Genomic DNA, 23832 nt, shown 5'->3' with positions numbered 1-23832 from the left:
GAAGATATAAATAAGATCCAAATCAAACTTCTAGAAATGAAAACTACATCAGCTCATTAATTGCGGATTAGACTTTGCAGAAAAAAAGTTAGTGAATTAGAAGCATAGCAAGAGAAAATATCCAAAATGAAACACAGAGCAGGGAAAATTCAGTAGAGCAACAGTGACTTATTGGATAATTTTAAATGGCCTAATAAATGTGCGAATGGAGTCCATGAAGGAGAGGAGAGGGCAGGAAAGAAAAAAAAATTGAACAAATAATGGCTGAAAAAATCCCAAATTTGATAAAAGCTATGAGTTCGAACATCCCGAGAAATTAAATGAACCCAAGTGGGTATGGACACACACACACCCCATAAAAATTACACCATGGTACATCATAATCAGGTTGTATAAAACTGGTAATAAAGAGAAAAATTTAAAAACAGCCAGAGTAAAAATGATACCCTCTGTATAGGGGAACAAAGACAAGAACTGCAGATTTCTCACTGGAAACAATTCAAACTAGAAACAGTGAAGCAACCTCTTTAAAGTACTGAGAGAGAAAAAAAAAAAACTATCCACCTAGAATTCTATACCCAGCAAAACTATCTCTCAGGATTGGCAAAATAAAGACTTCTCATAGGCTGAAAGAATTCAGTACCAGTAGACCTACACTACAGGGAATACTGATGTTCATGTCCTTCAGGCAGAGGACAATGACACCATATGGAAACTTGGATCTGCAGGTAAGAGGAGGAGCACCAGAAATGGAAATTTACATGGGTAAATATAAATACTTTGTTTCTTATTAATTGATTTCTTTAGAACTTAGTTGACTATTTAAAGTGAAAACAGTAACAATGTATTATGGGGCTTATACCATACACAGAAGTAAGTGTCTGACAATTGTAGCACAGAGACTGGGAAGGGAGAAAAGGATACATATGCCATCCATTCTTACATCACACATAAAGTGGTCTGATATTCCTTGAGGGTAGATTGTGATAAGGCAAAGATGTATACTATAAACTGTAACATAACTAATAAAATAATAAAACAAAATTATAGCTAATAAGCCAACAAAAGAGAGAAATGGAATCATAAAAAAGAAAAACAAGGGGTGCCTGGGTGGCTCTGTAGGTTAAGTGGTTGACTCTCGATTTTAGCTCAGGTCATGATCTCAGGATCATGAAATCAAGCCCCGCATCGGCTCTGCACTCAGCAGGGAGTCTGCTTGAGGATTCTCTCTCTCCCTCTGCTCCTCCCCCAACTCACCTGTGCTCTCTCTCTAAAATAAATAAATCTTTAGAAAAAAAAAGAAAAAGAAAAAGAAAACTCAGTTAATCCAAAGGAGGAAGAACAAGAGAAAACAGCAAGCACAGAATGGACAGGATAAGTAGAAAATAAATAATAAGATGTTAAATGTAAATGTCTAAATACTATGACTAAAAGGCAGAGGATGTCAGATTGGACTAAATTAGTACCCAAATATATGCTGCCTGCAAGACACACACTAAATATAATGACACAAATAGGTAAAAGAATGGAAAAAATATACCATGCTAAAACTTGTCAAGAGAGAGCTGGGTAGTTATATTAATAAAAACAAAGTAATTTCCATGGTAGATAAAGAAGCTCATTTAAAAAATAATAATGGGGTCAGTTAATCAATCCCGTACATGTACGCAGTTAACATCAGAGTATTTAGACTACATGGAGCAAAAATTGGTAGAACTGAAAGGAAAAAAGAGACAAATAGACAATCCTTCCTCCCTCCCTTCCTGTCTTCTTTCCTTTCTCCCTTTGTTAAAAAGCCATTAGGGTAGATCCCCATGAAGTTGGCCATCAGCCTGTGTGTGGAAGGCAGGTGCAAGGGGGTTGGAGGTTGGCTACACACAGGGAGACTGAGGCCATGGGAGCCTCGTTTGTCACCATCAGAGAGGGAAGGTATAAACATGGAAAGGGGGAGCCATGGAATGAACCATCTGGCATTGGGTTGGAATTGAAGCTATTGGTGTGAACTCATAGATTTGCACATACCCAGATAGGTCTAGAAGATTCAGAGATAAATCCAGATGTCACTGTGTGTGTGTGCATGTGTGTGTGTGTGTGTGTGTGTGTGTGTGTATTTTCCCTGTAAGCCCTCCACTGAAGGACCCGGCACATCCATACCTTGCATCAGTGAGCACACCTAATGACTAGATCCTGGTCTCCAAACAATATTCTCCACTAAAAGGAACCAGCATCCTTAGAGAAATGCCTGATTTTGAGGCTCTGGTAGGAAAAGAACAGGGTGAGTCTGGAACACCTTGTTGAGTGAGAAAGCAGGAAAATACTCCAAGAGTGAGGGGGACATGTCACAGGTCAGAGAAGCCAGTCCGAAGCTCCCACTGGCTAAATCTGGGGTATCTGAGCATCGAAACTTAAAGGACAATGGTGATTGATTGCAACCCCTTGAATAGACCAGGAATCCCTGAGTCCACAACACAGAAACAATGAACAGATTAATGGGAATAACAGATTTTTTGTCTTGCAGTAGAGAGCACACGGATAAATGAAGAAGGCATGAGGGTATGAGAAAATCTCCATTTGGCAACAACTATAAAAATAAGGAATTCAGGCAAAACCTGTCAACAGATCCTAAAAACAGTGGGTAAAAATGGAGATGAAAAACGGGGTTCTACATAGCCTGAAAATATGTCCCCACAGAATATTTATTAACTGCAGAGGGGGGAGAAGGCACAGCGGAGAAACCTGCAGAGATGATACAAAGAGCGCCCCCAGTGACAGCACACAGGCAGTGCACGCCACGCACAGGTCCAGATGGAAAGAACTATCGCAGCCTGGTGATGTTCTGGGGCAAAAATGCATAACTGGGGTCTAATCGGGAGGAAACACCAAACTCCAATTCAGGGGTGCTCTGCAAGATGACTGGTCCATAATCTTCAAAAACGATCAAGGCTATGAACGTCCAAGAAACACCAAGAAATATTCCAAACTGAGGGAGGAGAGAGAACTGGGCTGTCTGAGCACGGGGGATGGTGAGACAGTGTGAGGGGAAAACAAGGCTGCTGCTGGTTTACAAATACCTGCATAGACACATGCAATCAGTAGGCAGGGCACTTACTACTACCTACCAGTAGTAGCCAGTCGTTAGCTGTCACTGTTCTTAGGTTGACAGATGAGTTTATCTGGACAACCCGCCACACCAGGGTGACCTAGTGGGCACTGTGGCAGGGCCAGTGACACACACAGCCTGCCACACACCCCAAAAACAATGACAGCCACACAAGAGTGCATGGCATTTACAAAGGGCGAGGGACTCTTCAATCTGATACCTGCCATTTGAACATTTCTGTTCTTCCTCCAGCTTACTGGGAGCTGTATAAAAATTAAAATATGCTCTGGGTCTCTGAGCAGCTGAATCAGAATCTGGGGGATGTATGCAGAGACTCAGCAAGTTTCTTCTAATATTAGCTGAGGATGAATGGGCTGGTTGTCTGCAGCATCTGACAAGATTTCTTTGCTGTATTTGTCAGCTACTTAAAATGCCCCTTCCCTTTGCCCAGCCCTGGAAACGCAAAGATGAGGACAGCCCTGCCCTAGAATACATATGGGTAGACCAGAAGGTGGCGAGGGGGTGACAGGGCTCTTCAGGGTTTTGTGGGAACACTTAGGCAGCTGCTTTCAGCTGGGGTGAGGAGCGGGTGGAAAGGGGTCAGGAGGAGTGTCCTGGAAGGGATCCAGCCCCAGTCAATGGGAGCAAAGACATTCCGCTGGGCAAAATGCAGGTGTGGTGACGACACAGTGACCACGGGACCCTACTCTGGAGGATGGGGCCGATGGTCCATCACAGGACACCCAAATTCATTCGAAACCAGGCTTTAAAGTGTTCCTGTGACAGCTCGGGGAGGCTCGCTCTCCAGACACATGCCGCGTAGGAGGAATTCCTGCCACTCAACCGTCAGACCTCGTAGAGCTCAGTGCTCAGCGGAGCCGAGACAGAGCTTCTGGCCGGGGAAAGCGTCACACGCTGGCGACGTGGTTTGGCCATCACAGGCATTTACTGTCCTGAGTGTGTGCCTAAGAGTGGGGAGGACGCCACAGGACTGCAACAGTCCCAGACCGAAAAGGCTGTAATTACTACAAAGAAAAGAGCACAGGAAACATTTTAAACAAAACAGTATTTGGTGGCCAACTGGGTAACAGAGCTAACGCGGATTAAAACAAGATGATACTGTTTGTTCACGTGCCGCGTGATCACAAAACCGTTGGCCAGAGGCCCCCAAGACGGGTCTAGGGGATCCGGCGAGGAAGAGAGCCCGAGACCAGCTCCTTCCCTGCCTGCGGTCAGTCCGGTGGTGGCCAACGGAGATGCCGGCGGCTCGGCTCTCCCTCACGGGGGAAGCTGGCAACATAAAAGGCCATCTCTCCCGGCATCACGGAAGGGCCTGGTTAGGATGACCTGGAAGCCGTGGAAATCGTGCAACAAAACTAGATTACCCATTGCTATGCTGAAATGTCAATGTGGGGTAACTAAACCTGTTGTGTGTATGCATTTACCCCCATGATCGTTTCAAAACTCATGTGAACAGTAAAGAAAGGGTGGGTAGGCAAAGATGGTGGCTTCTATAAGGTTCCAATGATCGCATTATTTGTGGTGCCCCGGTAACCAACACTTGACTGCAAACCTAGTTCTCCTAGCACGCTGGACCAGCTGGGCAACCACCACCTCACCCAGCTCTCAGGCGGCTACTCCCGAGACCTACCCAGAGCGGCTTCATCTTTACTTTCAGAAACGTATACGCTACTAACCGTTATTACTAATGTCCAAAACATAACAATGAGACCACCACTCAAAACAAAATACAGTACAAATTTATTGACTCCAATCATTCTTAGTCAAGATTTAAGCAAAGGAAACAGACAACAGAATTGGATACAAATAAGCAACGGATTAACATTAGACAGAAATCCTATTTTACCATGAGTTTTCAGTTCCAAAAAGCTCATTCCTAAATAAAATTGAACAATGATTTAGTCTGCTAAAGCATCTGACAACAAAATATACACAATTTGTTTATAACCACATTTGTTTAATAGTAAGATTTATTCAATGAAAACTTAAAGTATTGCATTAATGTCAATAAGAAATTATCCCCATTTGAAAATTAACATTAACCAAGTATAACTTTGTGGAAAATTTGAGAACAGCACTAATGAATGACTAGAGAGCACTCAATTCAATTATTTTCAAGATTTACAGTAAAATACTTTGGTTCCCAAACAATGGTCTCTGAAAGGAATTCCTTAAAAACCTGACACTAACCCACGTCTCCTCCTCCGGAACGTAAACACCACCGCTCAGTCTCCCCCCCCCCCCCCCCCGCCCCGCGTGGAAGCAAACACGGGGAGAAGCGCTGAACAAGCACGTTAACAATGATGGAAACATAAAACGTCTTAAAGTGCTAAAGCCACAAAAGAAAACCCTATTTTTTAAACTTAAAAAAAAAAAAAGCCAGTGTTAAAGAACTTATTAAATGTATTAGCATTATTTAAATAACACTTTCCATAATTACAAAAAACATCAATGAGAAATCAGAAATTGACAAAACGGACTTGTAATATTCCAATATGAATTAGTGCAATTTATAAAGAAACCTGCTATGCATTACATCTAATGGTTTTTGTGGTAAGAAAATTCAAATGCCTTTAATTCCTAAGGTTCTGGATTCTGGTTGTGTACACACACACACACACACACACTGGTTGTACACACACACACACACACACACACACACATTGGGTTCTTGGGTCTTTTTCCCCTGGACGGGCCACCGGCCTGCGGAGGAAGACACCCCCTGCCTCCAAGGAAGGGCACGTTTTATTCTTGTACAACTTCTCCCCTCATCGGCACCAACGGGTGCTGTGTGTGGATGAGACTACCACTGACTGATAAGAGCTGGAGCATATTTTTAAAAAGGCTGTTAAGGATCCGCTCCAAAACAGAAAACCAAGAACCACGTACATGCCCCCACAAATGCAAAAGTGATATCCTGGTTGAACTCCTAGTTGTAGATTTTGATAAAACAATAAATGCACACTAGCCGTAACTAGTTTTAAAGGTGAATATTGTTAAATTGAAAAACTACTATAAAAAATGCACACTATTTGTAACCTCCATTGCTGACTTTGAGAAAAAGATGTTTTAGGGTGTTCCTCTTTCCCTCTCCCATGTGAAGAAAATGATTCAATAGCAAGTTTCTCAGATTAATAAAGAATATATTAAAACATTTTACATTCTTTCCACAACTGCATAAAAAAAGGCAGCCTGAATACTTACAAGGAATAACGAGCTTCCTACATTTTCAAAAATTAATTCTAATCAGAAAAAACATTTTCGAGAATACCTTTACAAGCTGGCGTCCTAACAATGAAAGACCAACCTGTCTCACAGACCCAGTGTCTGCCCACCGTCTGAGATCAACATTCTTAAAAGGAGCGATTCGTGTGTCTTTCATTATTTTACTTCCTGACATTTAAAATAGTTACATGAGTGGAAGCATATTTTATTTTTTGACCACCAAAATAAACTCTTTCAGCCTGACGCTTTGAAAGTAGAGTATAAAAAGTAATAGAAAAACCAGAACTGCATTATAAATGTTTTTGGTTCGAAATTTTATTTGAAATCTTAACGTTCCTTGCCTAGACAAAAACGTGAAACGAACGAGACAAAACACTATCTAACGGATACGCTGAGCCTATATTTAGATCAAAAATATTTTTTACTGATGAACATTATAAAAAAATCTTCAAAAACGTAGCATAGTTTCAAGTCCTGGGATACTGAATTTACAATGCCAAGATCACGTGTGCCGTGGAAATTCTCACACACACGCTCTAACAGCCAGAAGCAAGGACTACTCTGAGGGAGGCTGTCTTTCCGAAGAAGTGACAGCTACCAAGGTGTTCAGAGTAAGAAAAGAGCACATTATACAGGGAATTAATTCAGTGAACAGTAATCCACCCTGATGTCTCACGGAACATCATACGCGTTAGTTTCATCTTGAAAATGCATAGATTTCTTCAAGAAAATATAAAGATGGCAATAATCGGTTACTGCAACTTCATTTTATTTTCCTTTCTCCATCAAGTTTAAGTAAGAACAAAATTAGGAAGGAACCACTCAAATATTCTGTGACTTGTGGTAGTTTTCAAATGAAAAAATAAAAAGGCAAGATTTCACATGAAATTTCTCTAATCTACAAAGCCAATTGGTATTTTATGAAAAGGCTTGTGTTTCGATAAAAAGTTGACTGTCTTTCCTACCGCTGGTACGGAATGTGGGTGACGAGACCGACAAGTACCGAGCTCTTTCCTGCCACAGTGGTACACGCTGAAGTACTCAGCAAATTATTTCTTCGTCACAGTAATTTTTTTTTATTTGAGAAAATAAAAATTGTAAGCTTGTAAGAAAAAAATTAATAAACTTGGGAGTCTTCATCCATAGCACTATCTTAAAAGGATTTTGTAGTTTCAACAATATTTCCACTTGTCCATACCTAACCCCTCAATTGTACCAGTGAAATCAAAGTTTTCCCTTTAGAAACACCTAAAAAAGCCTTTTAATTACAACTAAAACAAAATAGAAAACAAAACAAAACAAAACAGCAGCCCAAACCCTATGGGCCAAAATAGGTAGCGAAAACTAATTTTGGACCCTTGATAGTGCTTTAATACAGATTTATGAAACGTTAAAGCAGTGACGTAAAGCAGAATGATTGCACTAAGGACATCTTACCACAATAAACTCCAACAAATTCTAACAGAAACAGAGGCAGGAGATGGTACGCTGTGAACACTGTTCTTGAGAGCGCGTGGGGACCGTGGCGTGGTGTTCTCCCCCGCGTCCCATCTTGGGAAGTCAATGCTAACTCGGGACTTACAGCGGCTGTCCTGACTGCGGGCGTGGGACCGAGGTACCTAAGTGTATGTCCCAACCTTAACTGTCCCACTAATGCTGTTAAATTCAAAATGAGCGAGTGCCTTATGCTGCCTTTGTTTTCGGTCCCAAACGCACTCGATTTCCCACTGGTGACAGCATGAATCGGAGAAGACCAAACACGTCCAGTCCTCCCAATGCTGGTCGGAGCTGAGACCTGAGGCCCGCGCACACAGCACAGCAGTTCCGATTACAATGCCTATCGCCACAGAAGCTTTTGTAAACGGGCTTGGAGGCCTTCCAGACACCCTCACATTTCCATTTCCCAAATCTTCCATCATTAGTTATGTTAAATGACCCAAGAGCAAGCTTTTGTTATTTTATAAAAATCTAAGTATCACTATTGCTGGGGATTTAAATTTCTCACTATTTTCATACAAAAAAATTTCTACATGACCACAAAATACCAAATTATTTATTGTTATCAAGTGTCAGGATAACTTATTAAAGTTGAGGCTTATCATTGTTTTATTGCTGAAGTATCCTAAGATCTAACTCAACGCTGCAAACTACTCCACTTCCTCCTGATGCGTTGTGGACTTCGGAACGTGGCTGACATTGAACTAGAACTTAGGTGTCTGATATAATCAAAAGAAACACTTGAATAGTATTTCACTGATTGCAAATCAGTAAAAAACCAAAACCACCTCTGGGAAAAGATTATACTGACACCGTGGAATGAGGAACCATGCAAATAACCAAGATCAGTCACATTTCAACATTAATGAAGCAAATCATCCTGTGACTTGTAAGGTCCAAAGCACAATAGATTTTAGTTTTTCTAAGGTGAGTAAGGACATCACTAATTAGTATCAATTTACCTCAAACTTCTATTCAAGCATAACAATTTCCAACCTTTATTATTCTCTTTTAAAAAATATTTTGTTTCTTATGCACGTTTCACAATTTAGGTGGAGGAACTCTGGAGACCACCGTCCCTTCTGTGGCAGGTGAAAAGGGGCGGTCTTTCAGTTGTGGCTCTGTTCGTGACTCCAAAGACTGAAGGCCGTCTTGAATGTCCTATGGCACAGTTTACACATGAACTGTCTTTTAAAGGTGATTGCAGAAAGGGGGGGGGCATGGTAAAAAAGCGTGTCGGATTCCTGGGGCACGAACAGTTTCTCCGTGGCGGGAGCGGGGTTTTCAGACAAGGCTGTGGGGCTGTCGGGCTCCAGAGGCTGGATCTTGGGCAGCGGCGGGGGCGGGGGCAGCGGGGGCGGGGACGGAGAGTTTGTGGGCACAGGGCACGCTTCCGAGTCTTTATGCGCCGGGTCCTCCGTAGCCTGAGACATGTGGGACTGGAAGTGGCTCCAGAGCCGGAAGTTGGTGCGGAAAGCTTTGTTGCACACGTGGCAGATGAAGGGTTTCACGGAGCACAGGAGCTCCTGGTGCCGCTCCAGCTGCTTGTGCGCCGTGAACGTCTTGCCACACTTCTCGCAGGGCCACAGGCTGGTGTCCTTGCTGGTGCCGGCATCCTTGGGGGCGGCGCGGGCCTCAGGAGCCTCTTCCTCGGCCTCCTCCGCGGGCTCCTCTTTGACGTGGATTTTCAGTTGCTTCGAGAGGCTGAGGTCTTCGGGGAGACAGGAGGAGTCTTCCGAATCGAAGTTCACTTGCTCCGAACAATCACTGAAGGCATTGTCGTCTTTGGCGGGGACCGCGTGGTTGGCTTTGTGGGGCTCGGGCTGGGCCGGGGCCCTGGCAGCAGCAGTCATGTCACCATTGTGGTCCAGGATGGGTAAGGAAAAGTTTTCGGCCGGCGCCATGGTGTTCTGATTATGGACTTCAACTTGGTGCCGCCAAATGCTGAAGGAGGACTTGAAGGTGCGCATGCACTCGAGACACGTCAGCTTCTTGTACTCACACTTACTCTCGTGCTCCTGCTTTAGCTCCGGCGAGAAAAACCTAAGGCTGCAGTAGGGGCAAACGGTTGCGTTTCTGCATAATCGCTCGTGGTTTCCTTGCTCTAGAAGAGAAGAGAGCTTAGCATTACAGAGGCGGCATTGGTAAACCTCCTTGTTCTCTACTGGACTCTCGAGAGAAACATGCTCTTTGGGCTTAGCGGTCCTACTGACGCCAATGGGCTTCTCTCCCGGGTGCATTTTTATGTGCTGCTTGAACTGCGAGAGAAAGCGGTAGGCTTTTCCACAGTAAGTACAAATGTACGCTCCTTTGGCTCGCGACCGCAAGTTCCTCTTGATGGCCTGGGCCTGGGAGCTACTCTGCCCCTGGAACCCAGGCTTGCTGCGCCTCAGCTTAATGATCAGGGCCTTCTTAATCTCTCTCTCTCGCACTATGTCAATCAGCTTTCTTTGGAATTTCTCATCCAAAACGGCATGTGAACTAGAGGCTGGTGATGGGTTCTTCACTATGCCGTGCTGGGTCTGACAGTGCGTCCACACTTTGAAGTTTGTGTGAAACCGCTTGTGACAGATGTCGCAAGCGTAGGGCTTCTCTGGGTTATGGTACATGTTAATGTGCCGGTGAAGACCTGCGGTCGATCTAAAGATCTTAAGGCAATGTTTGCATTTAAATTTTTTGTTTGGTCTTGTTCCCTCCAACTCACCAAATTCATCTTTATTCAAGTCAGAATCTGGAAACTCTGTGTCAGGGAGGGGAGGGCTCGAGCCCTCCTCGAAGTTCTCTTCGGACACCGGAGACCCGTGCTCGTCCTCCTTCACCTTCTTCAACGGCAGCCTTCGGTCCGCCTGGAACCTCCTTTTCGCCGGGAGCCTGCTCATGTCTTTTTGGTCGTCTTCGGTTGTCAAGGAAAGGTCTCTGGCGGCGACCGCCGCAGCCGGGTCTCCCACGGTGACGCGGATGATGTCGGAGGGATCTGACAGGGGGCTGCGGGGCTCCGTCTTGATGCGGACCTCAGTCACGGCAGGCTCCCCTTCCCTCTCCGTGGACTGGGAGGCGCTGAAGGACCGGAGGCGGTGGGGCTGGGGCGCGGGGCTCCGCTCATTGAGGGCCGCCTTCTCCCCGCACTCCTTCAGAGACGACTGCTGCGACAGAGCACAGAACCCGCTCCCCGGCACCTCGCCTGCCACCGCGGAGCGGCCCTGGGAAGATTTCAGATCTATGGAGGGTGAGAGGCCGGGCACCTGGCTGTCCATGGACAGCGACCGTCTGAGGAGACTCTTGACGAGCGGGCCGCTTCTGTCGATGCCTGGCTTCCCGCAGCCAGAGCCGCTGGACGGGACTACCAGCCCCAGCTTGGAGTAGTACAGCAGGTTTCGGTCTTCGCCCGGCCCGCCTCCTTTGTGAGTCTCCTTCAGCACGTAGGGGGTCTCCGACGAGCTTCCGAGAGACAACACCGGGGGCCGTGGTCTCTTCAAAGCCAACTCTATGGCTTTGCCTTTGGGGAGCTGGCCGCTGAGACCGGCTGTATCGTCCATCGCCTCTCTGTCCTGCAGCGGTGCATTCCTTTTCAGCAAACTGCTTCTGTTGGGGTCATCCAGAGGCCCCGCGTGCTCCAGAGACTTTGCATAGCCCACAGAACCATCTTTCGGCCAGCTCTTTTCAGCCAGTGGCAAAGTGTGGAGCGGCTCGGCCGGTTTGGGAACGTGGGGCTTACTGGTGCTGGTCTTGACTGCAGTGCTAGGGGAGGGCCGGGACGTATGGCTTAGGTCGGGCTGATTCTGACTCACAGTTTTTCCCTGTGCTTCGTTTCTACTCTGACAAACGATGACGCTTCTCTTCTGAGAACTGCTTTCATCATCTTCTATGAATATTTTTTTCCTGTTGGGACACGCTGGAAAGGGGGCCTGAGGTGTTTTCGAGACGATGTTAGTCAGAAAGGAAATCCCAAGGCTATAGCCTAGTTCTTGCACGGCCGCGAGACTGCTTTTCTCGACAAATAAAGATGAAGAATAAATGTAGTTCAAAACGTTATCAAAAGCATCTGGTTCACAAAAGTCAAGCTGAAAGACAGTCTGTGATTCATTCTCCTTGTTGGTGAATAAACTCTGGAAGTATTCACTGCTGGCGGCCAAGACATTTTTATGCGCTCGAAATTTCTGGTCCCCAACAATCAGAAGCACGTCACACAGCTGTCCTTTGAGGCGTTCCTCGTTGAGCGCGCTCAGCAGAGAGATGGCATGTGCCGGGTTGATGTAATGCAGCAGCCCCTCCATCGTGGGCGCTTACCTGAAAGACAAAGTACACAATTATTGTGAAAAACGTGGTGAAAAGCTCTCCCTGGGATGAAACGCTCAAGGGCAGGGAGCCCTAGCTGTCTTTTCATAGGTGCCAGAGCTGAGCGGACTGTGGGCAGACAAAAGCTGTGTGGATGAACGATTTTACGTCGACAACATGGGAAAGAGCAGCCAGTGGGTCTCGGGGCTCGTGGAGCGCGTCGGTCACTGCCGCTGCGGGGTTTTAGGACTGAAGACTGTAGCGCAGGTGTTCTCATACCAGCAGAGGGCTGCTGGACCTCGGCCGCTGTGCAGAACAGCCCTGTTTGAAATGAAAGGTTGGCTATTTAGGGTTCTTATCCATTCGACGCTCGGTTCTATCCCTCTTAGTTCAGAGAATAAGCATGAAGAATCGAAGCTCCCGAGTCTGTGATTCTGAAAGAAGTCAGTCTTATCATTGGACGTACTTATCCACCTTGTGAACTGTGACCACTGGGTTGCAAAGGGGGAGGGGGGTCTCACCAGACCTTTAAAAATAGGGAAGAATCTGGAAAGGGAAAGAAAAATTTCACTTACTGATCACTACTGTATCATAGTGTTCTGCAAAGGTTAGAACGTTAAACAACAGAAGAGCTTGGTTTCTTTCTTACGCTAACCACCTTGCAATCTGCTGAATACTTTTTTCTCACCAAATCACATATTCAAGGATAGCACAGAGGAAACTATGGCCTGATCTAAACGTAATTACTACTAATTTTAAATTAAGGGGTTTGAAATGAGATCTCACCGCAGTTCTCTTCCAATCTGAAGGCGAGATGCGACGGCCTGGTGGCTGGGTGCGGGCTCTGGCAGAGGTACGGGGGTGAGAGGCTGCCTCCTTCCTGGCTGAGTACCAGGTCCCTCACGTGAAATGGATGGGACGACTGCACCCTCCTTTAGGGTTGTTGCAAAGGCTGGATGAGCCAGCATCTCATACAAGGCAAACATTTAATTCAGTATCAAAGAAAAAGGTCCATATTAATGCCACCCACGCTCTCAACGAAGGGAAAGCCATCTCATACAGACACAAGGCCAGATTCTCCAAAGCTGACCCTTCACTTGGGCTTCCGTTGCTGTAACACCTCATCTCTGGTTTGACTGTAGTGTCTTCTTTGAAATAGTTACATTTAGGGGCATCTGGGTGGCTCAATTAAGTGTCCAATTCTTGATTTTGGCTCAGGTCATGATCTCAGGGGTGTGGGATCGAGCCCCGTGTCAGGCTCCACACTGGGTATGGAGCCTGCTTGAGATTCTCTCTCTCACCCTCTGCCTCTCCCCACTCTAAAAAAATAATAAAACAGTTATGACATTTATTTTTGAATGGATGTCTCATGGCATTTATTTTTGAATGGATTCAAAGCAACTAAGACTGACAGTTTTCTCTTTCTCCAGAGGGCAGGTTGTAAATGTACTAAACTCGGCGCCCAGGACATTGGCAAGTTCTCCTCCGGTCCAAAGGACAGCCTTTGCTGGTCAACCAGCACGCGGACTCTTCAGAAGAGCCCACGAAGAAGACTTTGCTAGGCCACCAACCTGGAATGACCAAGCATGATACACAAACTTCTCTCCTATTATTCTGATTCCTCTCTATGGTGTTGACTCAATTTAATGGGCTCTGAGACATGACTGCTTCCAGGGATGCTGTCCCCAAACAGATGCCTTGGTCAGAGTGTACGGAGTTTCTGCTCATTCTTGCCTACCATCATTTCGTATCAGTGGCAAATTTTAATTCCTATTTGTGATTGCTTGATAGAGACCTTTGCCCTTCCTTTTCTGTTAGCCATTTAAATTTCTCCCTTAATCCTACTATCATGTCTCAACAATCCTGCATTTATTTACATACCCCCTCATCATCTTTCACAAAGGTCAGCAGAGAAAGAAATAACTTCTAATGCCACATTTACAACTCAGCTGTGTACTAAATGCTGTTTTTAGTGCTAATAATTTTTGAGAAACCTAGTTCAGATGTTGCCACAGGAAAAAGGAACAGATGCAGAATTAAAAACAGGGACAAGTACTTTTCAGAAAGGGTTTCTTACAATCAATTTAGTGATTAGAAACTAGCAATTAAAGTCATAAACTGACTAGGACAGAGTAGAAAATGTCAGAATGCCTCAAACACAGGAGGCCGACATCTTGTGAAATGTCAGTCTCAGTTACATGTGCACACGTCCACACGCGTGAGCACGCACAACATACTCCTACTCCCTCCCTGTTAGCGGGGTCAAGACGGTTGGAAAGTCAGCGTGGGCGGCTAGTCAACGTTGAAGGCTCGGTTTCCCCCACTGCAAAGCAGGGAGAAGAGCAGCTACCACACGACGCTACGGCGAGACGTGAATGAGGACACGGTACCGGCAGCTCTAACACACCACACACGGTACAGAACTTCACGAGTCACTCATTCGTTCGCTCACTCAACAAAACGCCCTCGAGAAGGTTTGAAGAAGGCAAGGAGCCATGAGAATCACGAGGGAGAGCACTGCAAGCAGAGGGAAGAGCCCACGTCACAGCAGGGCTGGAGCAGGGGGCTGCGGAAGACAGAACAGGGCTGAGCGAACCGCAGGAAAACTGAGCTTTCCACCGCAAGTGAAAGGGCCGTCGCTGGAAGATTCTGACAGAAAAATGACAAGGACTTGAATTATGTTTCAAAAGGATCATTCGGGCTCCGATGTTGAGAATGGATCAAAGCAGGCAGGGAAAGGTGGAAGCTGGGAGACCAGCTAGGAGCCAAGAGCAACAAGGCAGCTGAGACAGGACTGTGGCCCAGACCAGCCGGAGTCAGTCTACTGCACCGATCCGTGTGAGACTCGATGGTGTCTGCCCCAAGGTGGGAGTGGAGGTCAAGCAGTCACTAGGATTTCTGAGGGACTGACCGTGGTAGATAAGAAGGTGAGGAGTTAAAGAGAGTTCCAAGAACTGTACCAGAAGTGCTGGACGTCTTACTTGAGATGAAGTCTGATGGAAAAATCGGGTCAGGTATTTTCCAGGAATTCAGTTTGATATTCTAAATGTGAGCAGCACCTATTCATTAACGGACCCTTTGTGGGCACCCCTACCACCTTTCCTGTGCTTCCCGGGATCACTTCCCAAATAAACACCTGCTCTGAATCCGTGGCTCAGGGTCTGCTCTTGGGGGAATCAAAAGAAGACACCCAGGGCACCTGAAAGCACAGGTGTGAGCGAAGGGAGTGTGTGAGGACTAAACCAAGTGCGCATTTCCACGTCCCTGGACACGAAGTAAAGGCGACTGCACATGCCGTCTGCACCCTGCTGCTATATACCAAAACAACACAGTTCAGAAAAATTTCCTTCTTTTGCTTTCTTCAAATTACCATGATCCCTGCTTTTGTTCTAAATCACTACTTCTAATCCCTTGAACCACAGGCTCCCATACTCTTTGAATGAAGACATTTGGGAATTAGGGAAAAGCAAGTCACTCAGATGTGGGTTGTATGACAAATAGTTGCTGTCCCTGAAAACTGCTTAAAGCGATCCATTTGGCTCTCGCCTCCATTTAGAATCATCAGCGAGACCGCGGGCTTGGAAAGGGGCCAAGCCCGTCAAATTCCGGGCACACGGGTGCAGGCGCCGCCGCCATGCCGCCCGCCCGGCTCACCCCGGCGCCTACTGCACACCCACCGACAGCTTCCGTGGGAGCGCTTCCTCCACCGCATCTACCGCTACGTTCTCACACCTTCACTGAGTGCTTACAGCAAGCCTAGCAGGCAGGGACCATGACTGTTCCAGAGGTGAGACGCCCAGGCACGGAGGGTCAAGTTCACGTGCTCGAGGTCCCACCAAGCACAAGTGGCAGAGCAGGATTCACAGCAGGGGCTGGGCTGCAGAGGCCAAGCTCTTTAACCCCCACACCGTGCTGTCTCCAGTTCCCTCCCTTAATCCGAACAGAAATCTCTGGGCTGGGCGCCGTCCACGTGCCTGTTTTACAAATGAGGAGATGGAGGCGCTGGGAGAGCCCACACTGTGCCCAAGGTCACACCGCCGGCCAGCAGTGGGGCGAGCTGGGAGTCGGGGCCCAGCGCCTGGACTCAGCCATCACCTTCCGCACGTCTCACGGCCCGGTGCCTGGCGGGACACGGAGGATGGAAGCCCAGCAAGCACGGGCCTGTCCTGCAGCTCTGAGAGACCCGTGCGGTGGGAGCGGGACAGGTCAGTGTGTTAGCACATGCCAACGTGCAGGGCCCCGGACAGGGCGCTGCAGGGGTTCGGGCGCGGTGCAGGTGGAGGCTTCGGGGGCAGCTGAGAGGCACGTCAGGGGAGGCACGCGACAGAAGATGCTTCCTGAACGAGCAGGAGTCAGGAAGGCGGGGTGAAAGGCATTCCGAGGGCAGGAGCCGTGCCGGACAGCACAGAGCCGAGGCGGAGAGGCTGCCGGAGCACGGGCGGCGTGCGGGGGAGGGCAGGCGACGGGGCTGCGCAGGCAACGGGCGCAGGAGGGCCCCAGGGACTAAGCTAAGGCCGCTCCAAGACCTTAAAGGGAGGAGGACCTCCTCTATCCTCTCGGGCAGCCTGGGACAAAGTCTGGAGACGTCTGGAGGAGAGCGAGCACAGGGCACGCAGACTCCTCACCCTCCGCCTGATGCCCTTGCTTTTACCTTTTCCATTATGAAAACTCAAAAACCATGGGCCCTTTCCTGGTCTAGCTGCAAACAACTAACATTTTGGAGTTTTGTGTTTTAAAGACAGTAGGCATATTTATTGAGCTTAACTAACTTAACTAAAAATAGAAAATGCTCCACTAAGGATGCATAGTGACTAAGTCACCACCAGTGCATTTCATGCGCTAATCCAGCGGGACCCCTGGGAGAGCCCGGGAGTGCGAAGTGAGCGCCCAGCCCCTTTGCTGTTCCTGCTCCTCAGCCCTCAGGTAAGACCGACTTTGTTGCCAAATGTACCTCCTCCTCCACAAATCCGGTGGCTCATCAAACTCCAACTTCTCACCTATGTTTCAATGATGAATAACGAGGACCTCTGCTTTACAGGAGACCGTGCATCACAAACTGAAGAGCTCGCACACGGAACTGCGTATTGCCCCCGGGTCCGCCCCCCACTCCTTTTCCATTGCTCATCTCCACCTGACTCATCGGGGCAGAGTTCCTGCTATCACCGTAGTCATAGTGAGAAGCCTTGGCACTCTGAAGAGGAAAGTGGGTGAAATGTGGACTGAAGAGCCGTTTACAATGGACAGAAAGAGCTCAGTGGAAACCCCCCGGGAAAGCCAGACTCTGAAACTGGGCTGGCGTCCTACCGCTTGGATCCTCGAACACACACATCTTCCCGAACTCTGCCTGAATTGTTCCTATTTCATGCTGTTTCCTGAAATTTCAAAATGAGAATCTTTACAGTTAACAATTCATGGAACCCACAGCTCCATGGAAAAGACCTTCCAATCAGTATTTGTCTCCAGTCCTGGCTCTGTCACCTATTAGGTACATAACCTGGTAAAGATCACTCGACCTTTCTGAGTCGTAGTATCCTTAACCTGTTAGATGGGGCTAACCCTACTTACCACACAGGATTTTTATGAAGAACAAGACGCACAGTGTTTGCCACCTCCTCGTGTATGTAGTGCTTCCTATACGGCAAGCACGAATTTTATGTCCTCCCTCTCTTCCTCTCCTGAATGCTTATGGTCCCAAATGTTATAAATCGTAAGAGATGCTGGTGATGGGAGAGGAGTGAGCTGGCTGGCTGCCTGTTGTCCAGTCACACACATTCCCGTGGTAGGACAGAGACGCATAAAAATCAAATAGAATGAAAGATATAAACAATGCTACAAGAATACTTATTTCAGGAAGCAGTTAATTTGGCCAGGTGGTGGGAGGGTGGGTGACTGCACAGTGGGGACATCAGGAAGACTTGGGACTCACCTCTCACTCGACTACTGTAATAGCAAGGGTTCCATTCTTCCCACTTCTACTACAGATACACACACTCCTACTAAAGGCTTGCGCTGGCCTCAAGTTCCAATTCCCTAGCATGGCCACAAAGACCTGTGCAACTGAACCGCAGAAAATTATTTTATACCAACACCTCAAATTCCTCAGGTACGAAATGCCAAGAGAAGCAGGGATTCGTGTCTTAATAGAAATTAATTCAATGCATATAATTTCCTCTTTATACCAGTATTAGATCAAGGAGTTAAGATTTTTAAGGGGATGGAGGGAAGGCAGACGACTTTGGAATACAGAGCATTCTGGTGATATGGGCAGAAAAAAGCAAAGCACAGCTAAGCACTGGGATAAAAGGGCACCAGGAGGTGAATGAGGGGCCCAGAAAGGGAGACGGGAAGGGACCAAGATAACCTCACTGACTTTTAAGTTTTGGAGACTAAAACTCAGGCTGGTATCAGAGCTAAGGTACATTATAAATCGAACTTGCTTCAAGACCGGCCCATAAAACCCCTGGTACCACTTCCCTAGGAAAACGTCTGCTTACATCCAAAACATCAGCCTAAAACCGAACTCTGCACGCACGATCCTTTGGAATGCTGGGGACGGCTTGCACAGTCCCAAACATTACACCAGTAAAAAGGAGGAACCCATGTCACAAAGCAAATACCTCGTCAGAAAAACAAAGCACCTACACGTGACTCTGGAGCACACGCATACTGCTCAGCCCCAAACCTTCACGCCTGATGCTCCACTCTATTTCATTCTTCGAAGGAGACAAGAAGTGCTCTAAGTTTGGTTTTATCACTCACTTGGTGACAATGCAGACACGCAGAAATCGTCTAAGGCTTCTCGGATTTCAAAGCCAGCCTTCCTCAATCGGATCCCCCCAGGGCAGGTGTGTCACCCCCTTGGGTGCCCGTCTCACCCCATTTTCAGTCTCTCCTGAGAGGGGCTGACTTTAGTTTCGGGGTGTGCTCTGTTGTAACATAGCTCGGGCCCTTCACGGGCACCTGGATTAGCAGAGCGGCCTCTTCTGTTTGGCTCTGGAAGAACCACCCTTGTCCCAGGAGTAAGTCTGATGAGCTGCTCTCTGCTAGCCTAGGGGCAGGCACCAACCAAAGCCACGCAGACCGCAAACTTTCTCCCCGGAAGGAAGATGGGCCTGAAAATGCAGCCGGCTGGTACCCACCATACTGATTCCTGCCAGTTACCTTGGTTTCTGTACTTCCTGGCCCAATTCTCTAGCTTTTCCTTAAACCTCAGGAGCAGCCCGGTGTCTCTACAATAAATTCCTTGTTCTATTCAAGCTAGCCTGTTTCTGTTCTTGTTATTAAAGGACCCTAACTGATACATTTCCAAGTGTTACTCATTCTTCCTGCCATGCTCTCCAAGTTCATCCTTTACAATCCTGCTGCTAGATGGGGCTTCCTAAACAAAGCTTCAAGCATTCACTGGACATACACACTAGAGAATACTACTATATATTCAACTTATTTATTGCGCTCTTATTATGTGCAAGGCATGATTAGACATGCCTGAATTACAGGACGCACAAAACAGACCACGGCCCCCAAATTCTAGGGGGGTAAATGAGATAATGAACAAGGAAACAAATGAAAAGGGTAGATTCAGTTGCACTATAATGGAAATAAACAGGGTGCTATAACCGGGTGGAGAAACTAGGGGTATGGAGAGAATGCTTAGGAAATGCCTCAATATGATATTTTGGCTGAGTGCTAAAAGTTGGCTGAAAAGAAATAATAATGAAAACATGGTTCTCCACTAGGTTAAAATGCAAAATTTTAAAACATAGACCCTACACCTCTGTGAATCTGGTCACAAAATACTTTCTAAAATTTCTTTCCCTTCGTTATTCCCTTGTGATGACTTCCTGCTTCAGATGCTGTGTCTCTGAGACACAACCCGAGTGTCCTGCGTCTCCCACTACAAGACCTCGAATGTCCAAGACCTCATCTACCCTTCTCCAGCACTCCACTCAGCTGAACGCTGATCATCCTTCAGAGCTCAGCTCAAGTCCAGTCCCTCCATTAAGCCTTCTGCCACAGGCTGGACTGTGTCCCCCTCTCCACACCCCATCACATGCGGAAGCCCTAACCACCCGCCCCCCCCTTCCCCGGCACCTCAGAATGCAAGCATAATTAGGGGCCCCTGGGTGGCTCAGTCTTGGTTAAGCGTCTGCCTTTGGCTGGGGTCATGATCCCGGGGTCCTGGGATGGAGCCCCACGTTGGGCTCCCTGCTCAGTGGGGAGCCTGCTTCTCCCTCTATCTCTGCCCCTCCCCCTGCTTGTGCAAATGCATGCACTCTGTCTCTATCTCAAATAAATAAAATCTTAAAAAAAAAAAGAACGCAAGCATATTTAGACAGAATTTTTAAAGGGATCATCAAGTTTTAATGAGGACTTTAAGGTGGGCCCAAATCCAATCTGAGGATATAAGAGGAGGATATAAGGACACCAGCACACAGAGGGACGAGAACATGACGGCAGGAAAGCTGGTCCTCTACACGCCAAGGAGACAGGCCTCACGAGAAACCAACCCTGCCCACACCCTGGGCCTGGACTTCTAGGCTCCAGGACTGTGAGGAAATACATTTCTGGTAAGCCCCCCAGTCTGCGGGGCTGTTCTGGCAGACCTAGCTAACCAACAGACGTTCCTTGACTCCTTCAGTTTATAATGAGCAAGCACCTTTCAACTCCGGTATCACAGAGATTGGCACCGTTCACACAATGTTTATTTGCTGCCAGATACTGTTGTTTGTCTCCCCAACAGAACTCTGAGCTGTGTGAGAACGAAATACTCGATTATCTTTTGACACTCTTCACAATATCCAACGTGGTATCTTGCACAATAAATATTTGTTGATTTTTCTGTAGTCTGATAATCCAATTAAATGCAGGAGTGGAAATTATGCCTTTCATTGGTTTTCCTAAAGTAAAGCTGATCCCATCACTGCCTTTTACAATACTATATTGATTTTTCTATTACTTCCTGGATAAAACCCAAACCCTACAGACTGGCATACAAGCCTCTTCAGAGTCTGGTCATATTTATCTTTCTGCTGCCCTCTTTGGACACTCTTTGCCATCTACCCTGCAAACCTGTACACCCAATGTCCACCACCTAACATACCTTTCTTACCTTCCCTTGGCCAACTTTTACAGAAAGATCCAGCTCAAATGTCACTGTCTCTGCAAAGCTCTTGTTACTGTGCCCCCAGCCAATGGCTCAGTCCTATCTGAACTACCACAATATTCCATCCACCTGTCTGCAGTAAGAGCACAACTATTTTGAGTGTCCTGCTTTTCTACCTACCTCCCTGGTGAGAGCCCTCAAAAGGAAGAATGCGTATTTTCGTCTGTGTATCCCCAATGCTTAGCACAGGCCTGACAAGGATCTGCTGGGTAAAGAGAGAAATCATTACACTCAAGGTTCAAGACCTGCACCTGCTCACCTCTACTGCTCCAGCATCTGTTAGAGCTTAGCATGTGGCAGCTCCGCTTTCTGAACGAGCTCTGGGGCTTACAGGTCTACAGGATGAGGACACCCAAATCTGCGTCTCTGCTTCGACTTCGCTCTGGGGCCGCAGGTGCCCGCTGAGCACCTCCATCACAGCTAACTCCACATGCCCGGGGCAGTACTTAGGGCCCACTTCCCTGGCCCCTACCCCACATCTGCTTGTCCTCACACGTTCCTTATTTGGTTAGATGTGCTGCCAACCACCAGCTCTCCCAAACCGGAAACCTCTTTCCTCTCTAGCCCATCAGCACAACCTGGCAAACCTCGCTTGTAAACAGCTCTCGAATCAGCTCTCCTCATCCTTGCTGGTTCTGGGGACAACTAGAATCGTCCCTTCAGTCATGTCCTGCTCACCTGGAGACTCCCAATAACCCCTCTTTGGTTACACACCCAGCATCCCTTGCCATAAACACTCTTAGGTTCCTTGAAGTCTGGGCTTATCACCTTTTCACTCCACAGAATGAAGTGCACTCCGTGTTCAACAGTGTCAAGTGAAAGAATGAATAAGCAAACCAATACCCCAAATTTCTACCTTCTTTTTATCACCAGTATTTAGGAGTACTTAAATTTAGAAGTAATGACAATTAGACGGTAGAGGTGGATGAGGGATCTACTCCAAGCATCGAGGGGAGAAAGAGTAACTGTCAGTGAGAAATCCAAGATCGATTAGCCCACTTTGTCCCCCTGAACAAGGTGCACAGACCAGGCGCAGGCCCCTTGCTGATGGCTCAGGGTCATCATTATGGACATCACTGGACTATGCTGTAACACGCCGGTGCCCTCTGATGCCAGCGCCGGGCAGCGCTGGGAGCCCCCGCACTGAAAGACCCCGGATGCTACACTGTCTGGGGTCTGACGAGCCTTCGCCCCCCGGACCCCTGTGCGGCAACCCCGAGGGAGAACCGGTCTCTGAACACACCCCACGTCCACCCGTGCTGCTCAGGTGGCATTCTCCAGAAGCACGCAGCCCTGTGCTTGCAACGCACAGCGACCGGGGTGCAGGGCTGGTGCCGAGGGGCTCCCCTAGGCTGCGACCCTCCACGGGCCGCGACTGAACTCGTTGGAGAGAAGCGCTTTAGGCGACCAGGCAACCCATACAAACACCCCGGGGCCTCCTGCCGGCGGAGGTCTGCGCGGGGACGCCCGGAGCCGCTGACCCGAGCCACCCCCTTCCCCAGCGCCTCCGGCCGCAGATTCTCAGGGAAGCGTCCAAAGCCCCGCACAGAGGCCTGCGGCCAGAGGCGGGCAGTCCGAGAACCGGGTTCTCGGGGGCTTCTGGAGGGAAAGGAGCGCGCTCCGAGGCCACGCGTCCGGCAGAGGGCGGGCCAGGGAGCGGGCGGGGGCGGGGCCCGCGAAGTCAACTCGGGCTGCGGAAGGGTTTCGCCGGCGGCCGCCGGGCGGACCGCGGGACCGCGGGCGCAGGCTGCGGCAGGTGCGGGTTCCAGCCACCCCGCTGCTTCCGCGCACCCCACCCCGTCCCCTGCGCGCCCCCACGCCTGCACCGGGCCGGAACACGCGCCCTCGGCCGGAAGGCGTCCCGACAGCTCCGCGCAGGTGCGCGCGCCGAGGCCAGGGACGTCCGGCCCAGGGGGGCACCTGGCCGGGCGAGGGTAGACCGGCCGGGGATGGAGCGTGCGCACTGGCGAGGGCGAGGCCAAGTGCGGGCAAGGAGCATGCGCAGTGTGAAGCCACAATCGGCTACGTGGGAGCCTGGGGCATGCTCGGTGAGAGCCCGGACCCCGCGCACGCGCAGAAGCGCTCGGAGCCCGCAAGCCGCTGGTGGAGAGAAAAAAGAGAGAAATCACCTCAGAGTTACGTCAGGAAAGGCCGCGTTTTGCGAGGAGGCTGTGGCCTCCCACGGGGCCCCGCAGTTCTCCTAGGGCGAGGGGCGTGACAGTTACTCACCGGTCTCCAGCCCCGAGGCAGACGCAGGGCCCCTTTCCGCTCACACTCGGCTCGCGCGCGCCGCAGCCGCCGCTGCCGCTGTGATTCCATCCATCTTGAATTTGACGTCATCCCACACCAGGGATGAGGTCATCGCAGGCAGCGCTCGTCACGTGCGCGGCGCTGTGATTGGGCGCCGGGCGCCGGGGGGCGGGGCGAGGGAGGTGCGCCGCGCCGGGGGCGGGAGGGGGCGGACGAGGGCGGGCCTGACGGGAGCGCCGCCGCCGTCCGCGTCCTTCAGCGCTCCGCGCGCGCCTTCCGCCCGGCGTCCGCGTGCGCCCGC

General features: G+C 48.7%; 1 protein-coding gene across 4 annotated transcripts; it reads right to left on the bottom strand.

Annotated features, from left to right (window-relative positions):
- Positions 1-4838: 4838 nt before the first annotated feature.
- On the bottom strand, positions 4839-23629 carry ZBTB21 (zinc finger and BTB domain containing 21). 4 transcript variants are annotated; one of them, XM_036097273.2, is made up of 3 exons: positions 23511-23629; positions 10548-12130; positions 4839-9947 (listed from the first exon to the last, which is right to left on the bottom strand). In XM_036097273.2, the coding sequence occupies exons 2-3, from the start codon at positions 12115-12117 to the stop codon at positions 8953-8955; spliced, it is 2565 nt and encodes an 854-aa protein (XP_035953166.1). In that variant the 5' UTR covers positions 12118-12130; positions 23511-23629; the 3' UTR covers positions 4839-8952. The 4 variants fall into 4 exon arrangements, with proteins under 4 accessions (XP_035953166.1, XP_035953163.1, XP_035953165.1 ...); XM_036097270.2 differs by having other exon boundaries at positions 4839-12130; XM_036097272.2 differs by lacking the exon at positions 23511-23629 and adding an exon at positions 23411-23501 and having other exon boundaries at positions 4839-12130.
- Positions 23630-23832: the final 203 nt, after the last annotated feature.

Source organism: Halichoerus grypus, chromosome 1, assembly GCF_964656455.1.
Source record: "Halichoerus grypus chromosome 1, mHalGry1.hap1.1, whole genome shotgun sequence".
In the NCBI taxonomy this organism is placed as follows: Eukaryota; Metazoa; Chordata; class Mammalia; order Carnivora; family Phocidae; genus Halichoerus; species Halichoerus grypus.
This window is presented reverse-complemented; position numbering and strand designations above follow the sequence as displayed.

Bases quoted from the DNA above. Each gene is read 5' to 3' on its own strand.
- ZBTB21 (XM_036097270.2), bottom strand. From the start codon at position 12,117: ATGGAGGGGCTGCTGCATTACATCAACCCGGCACATGCCATCTCTCTG.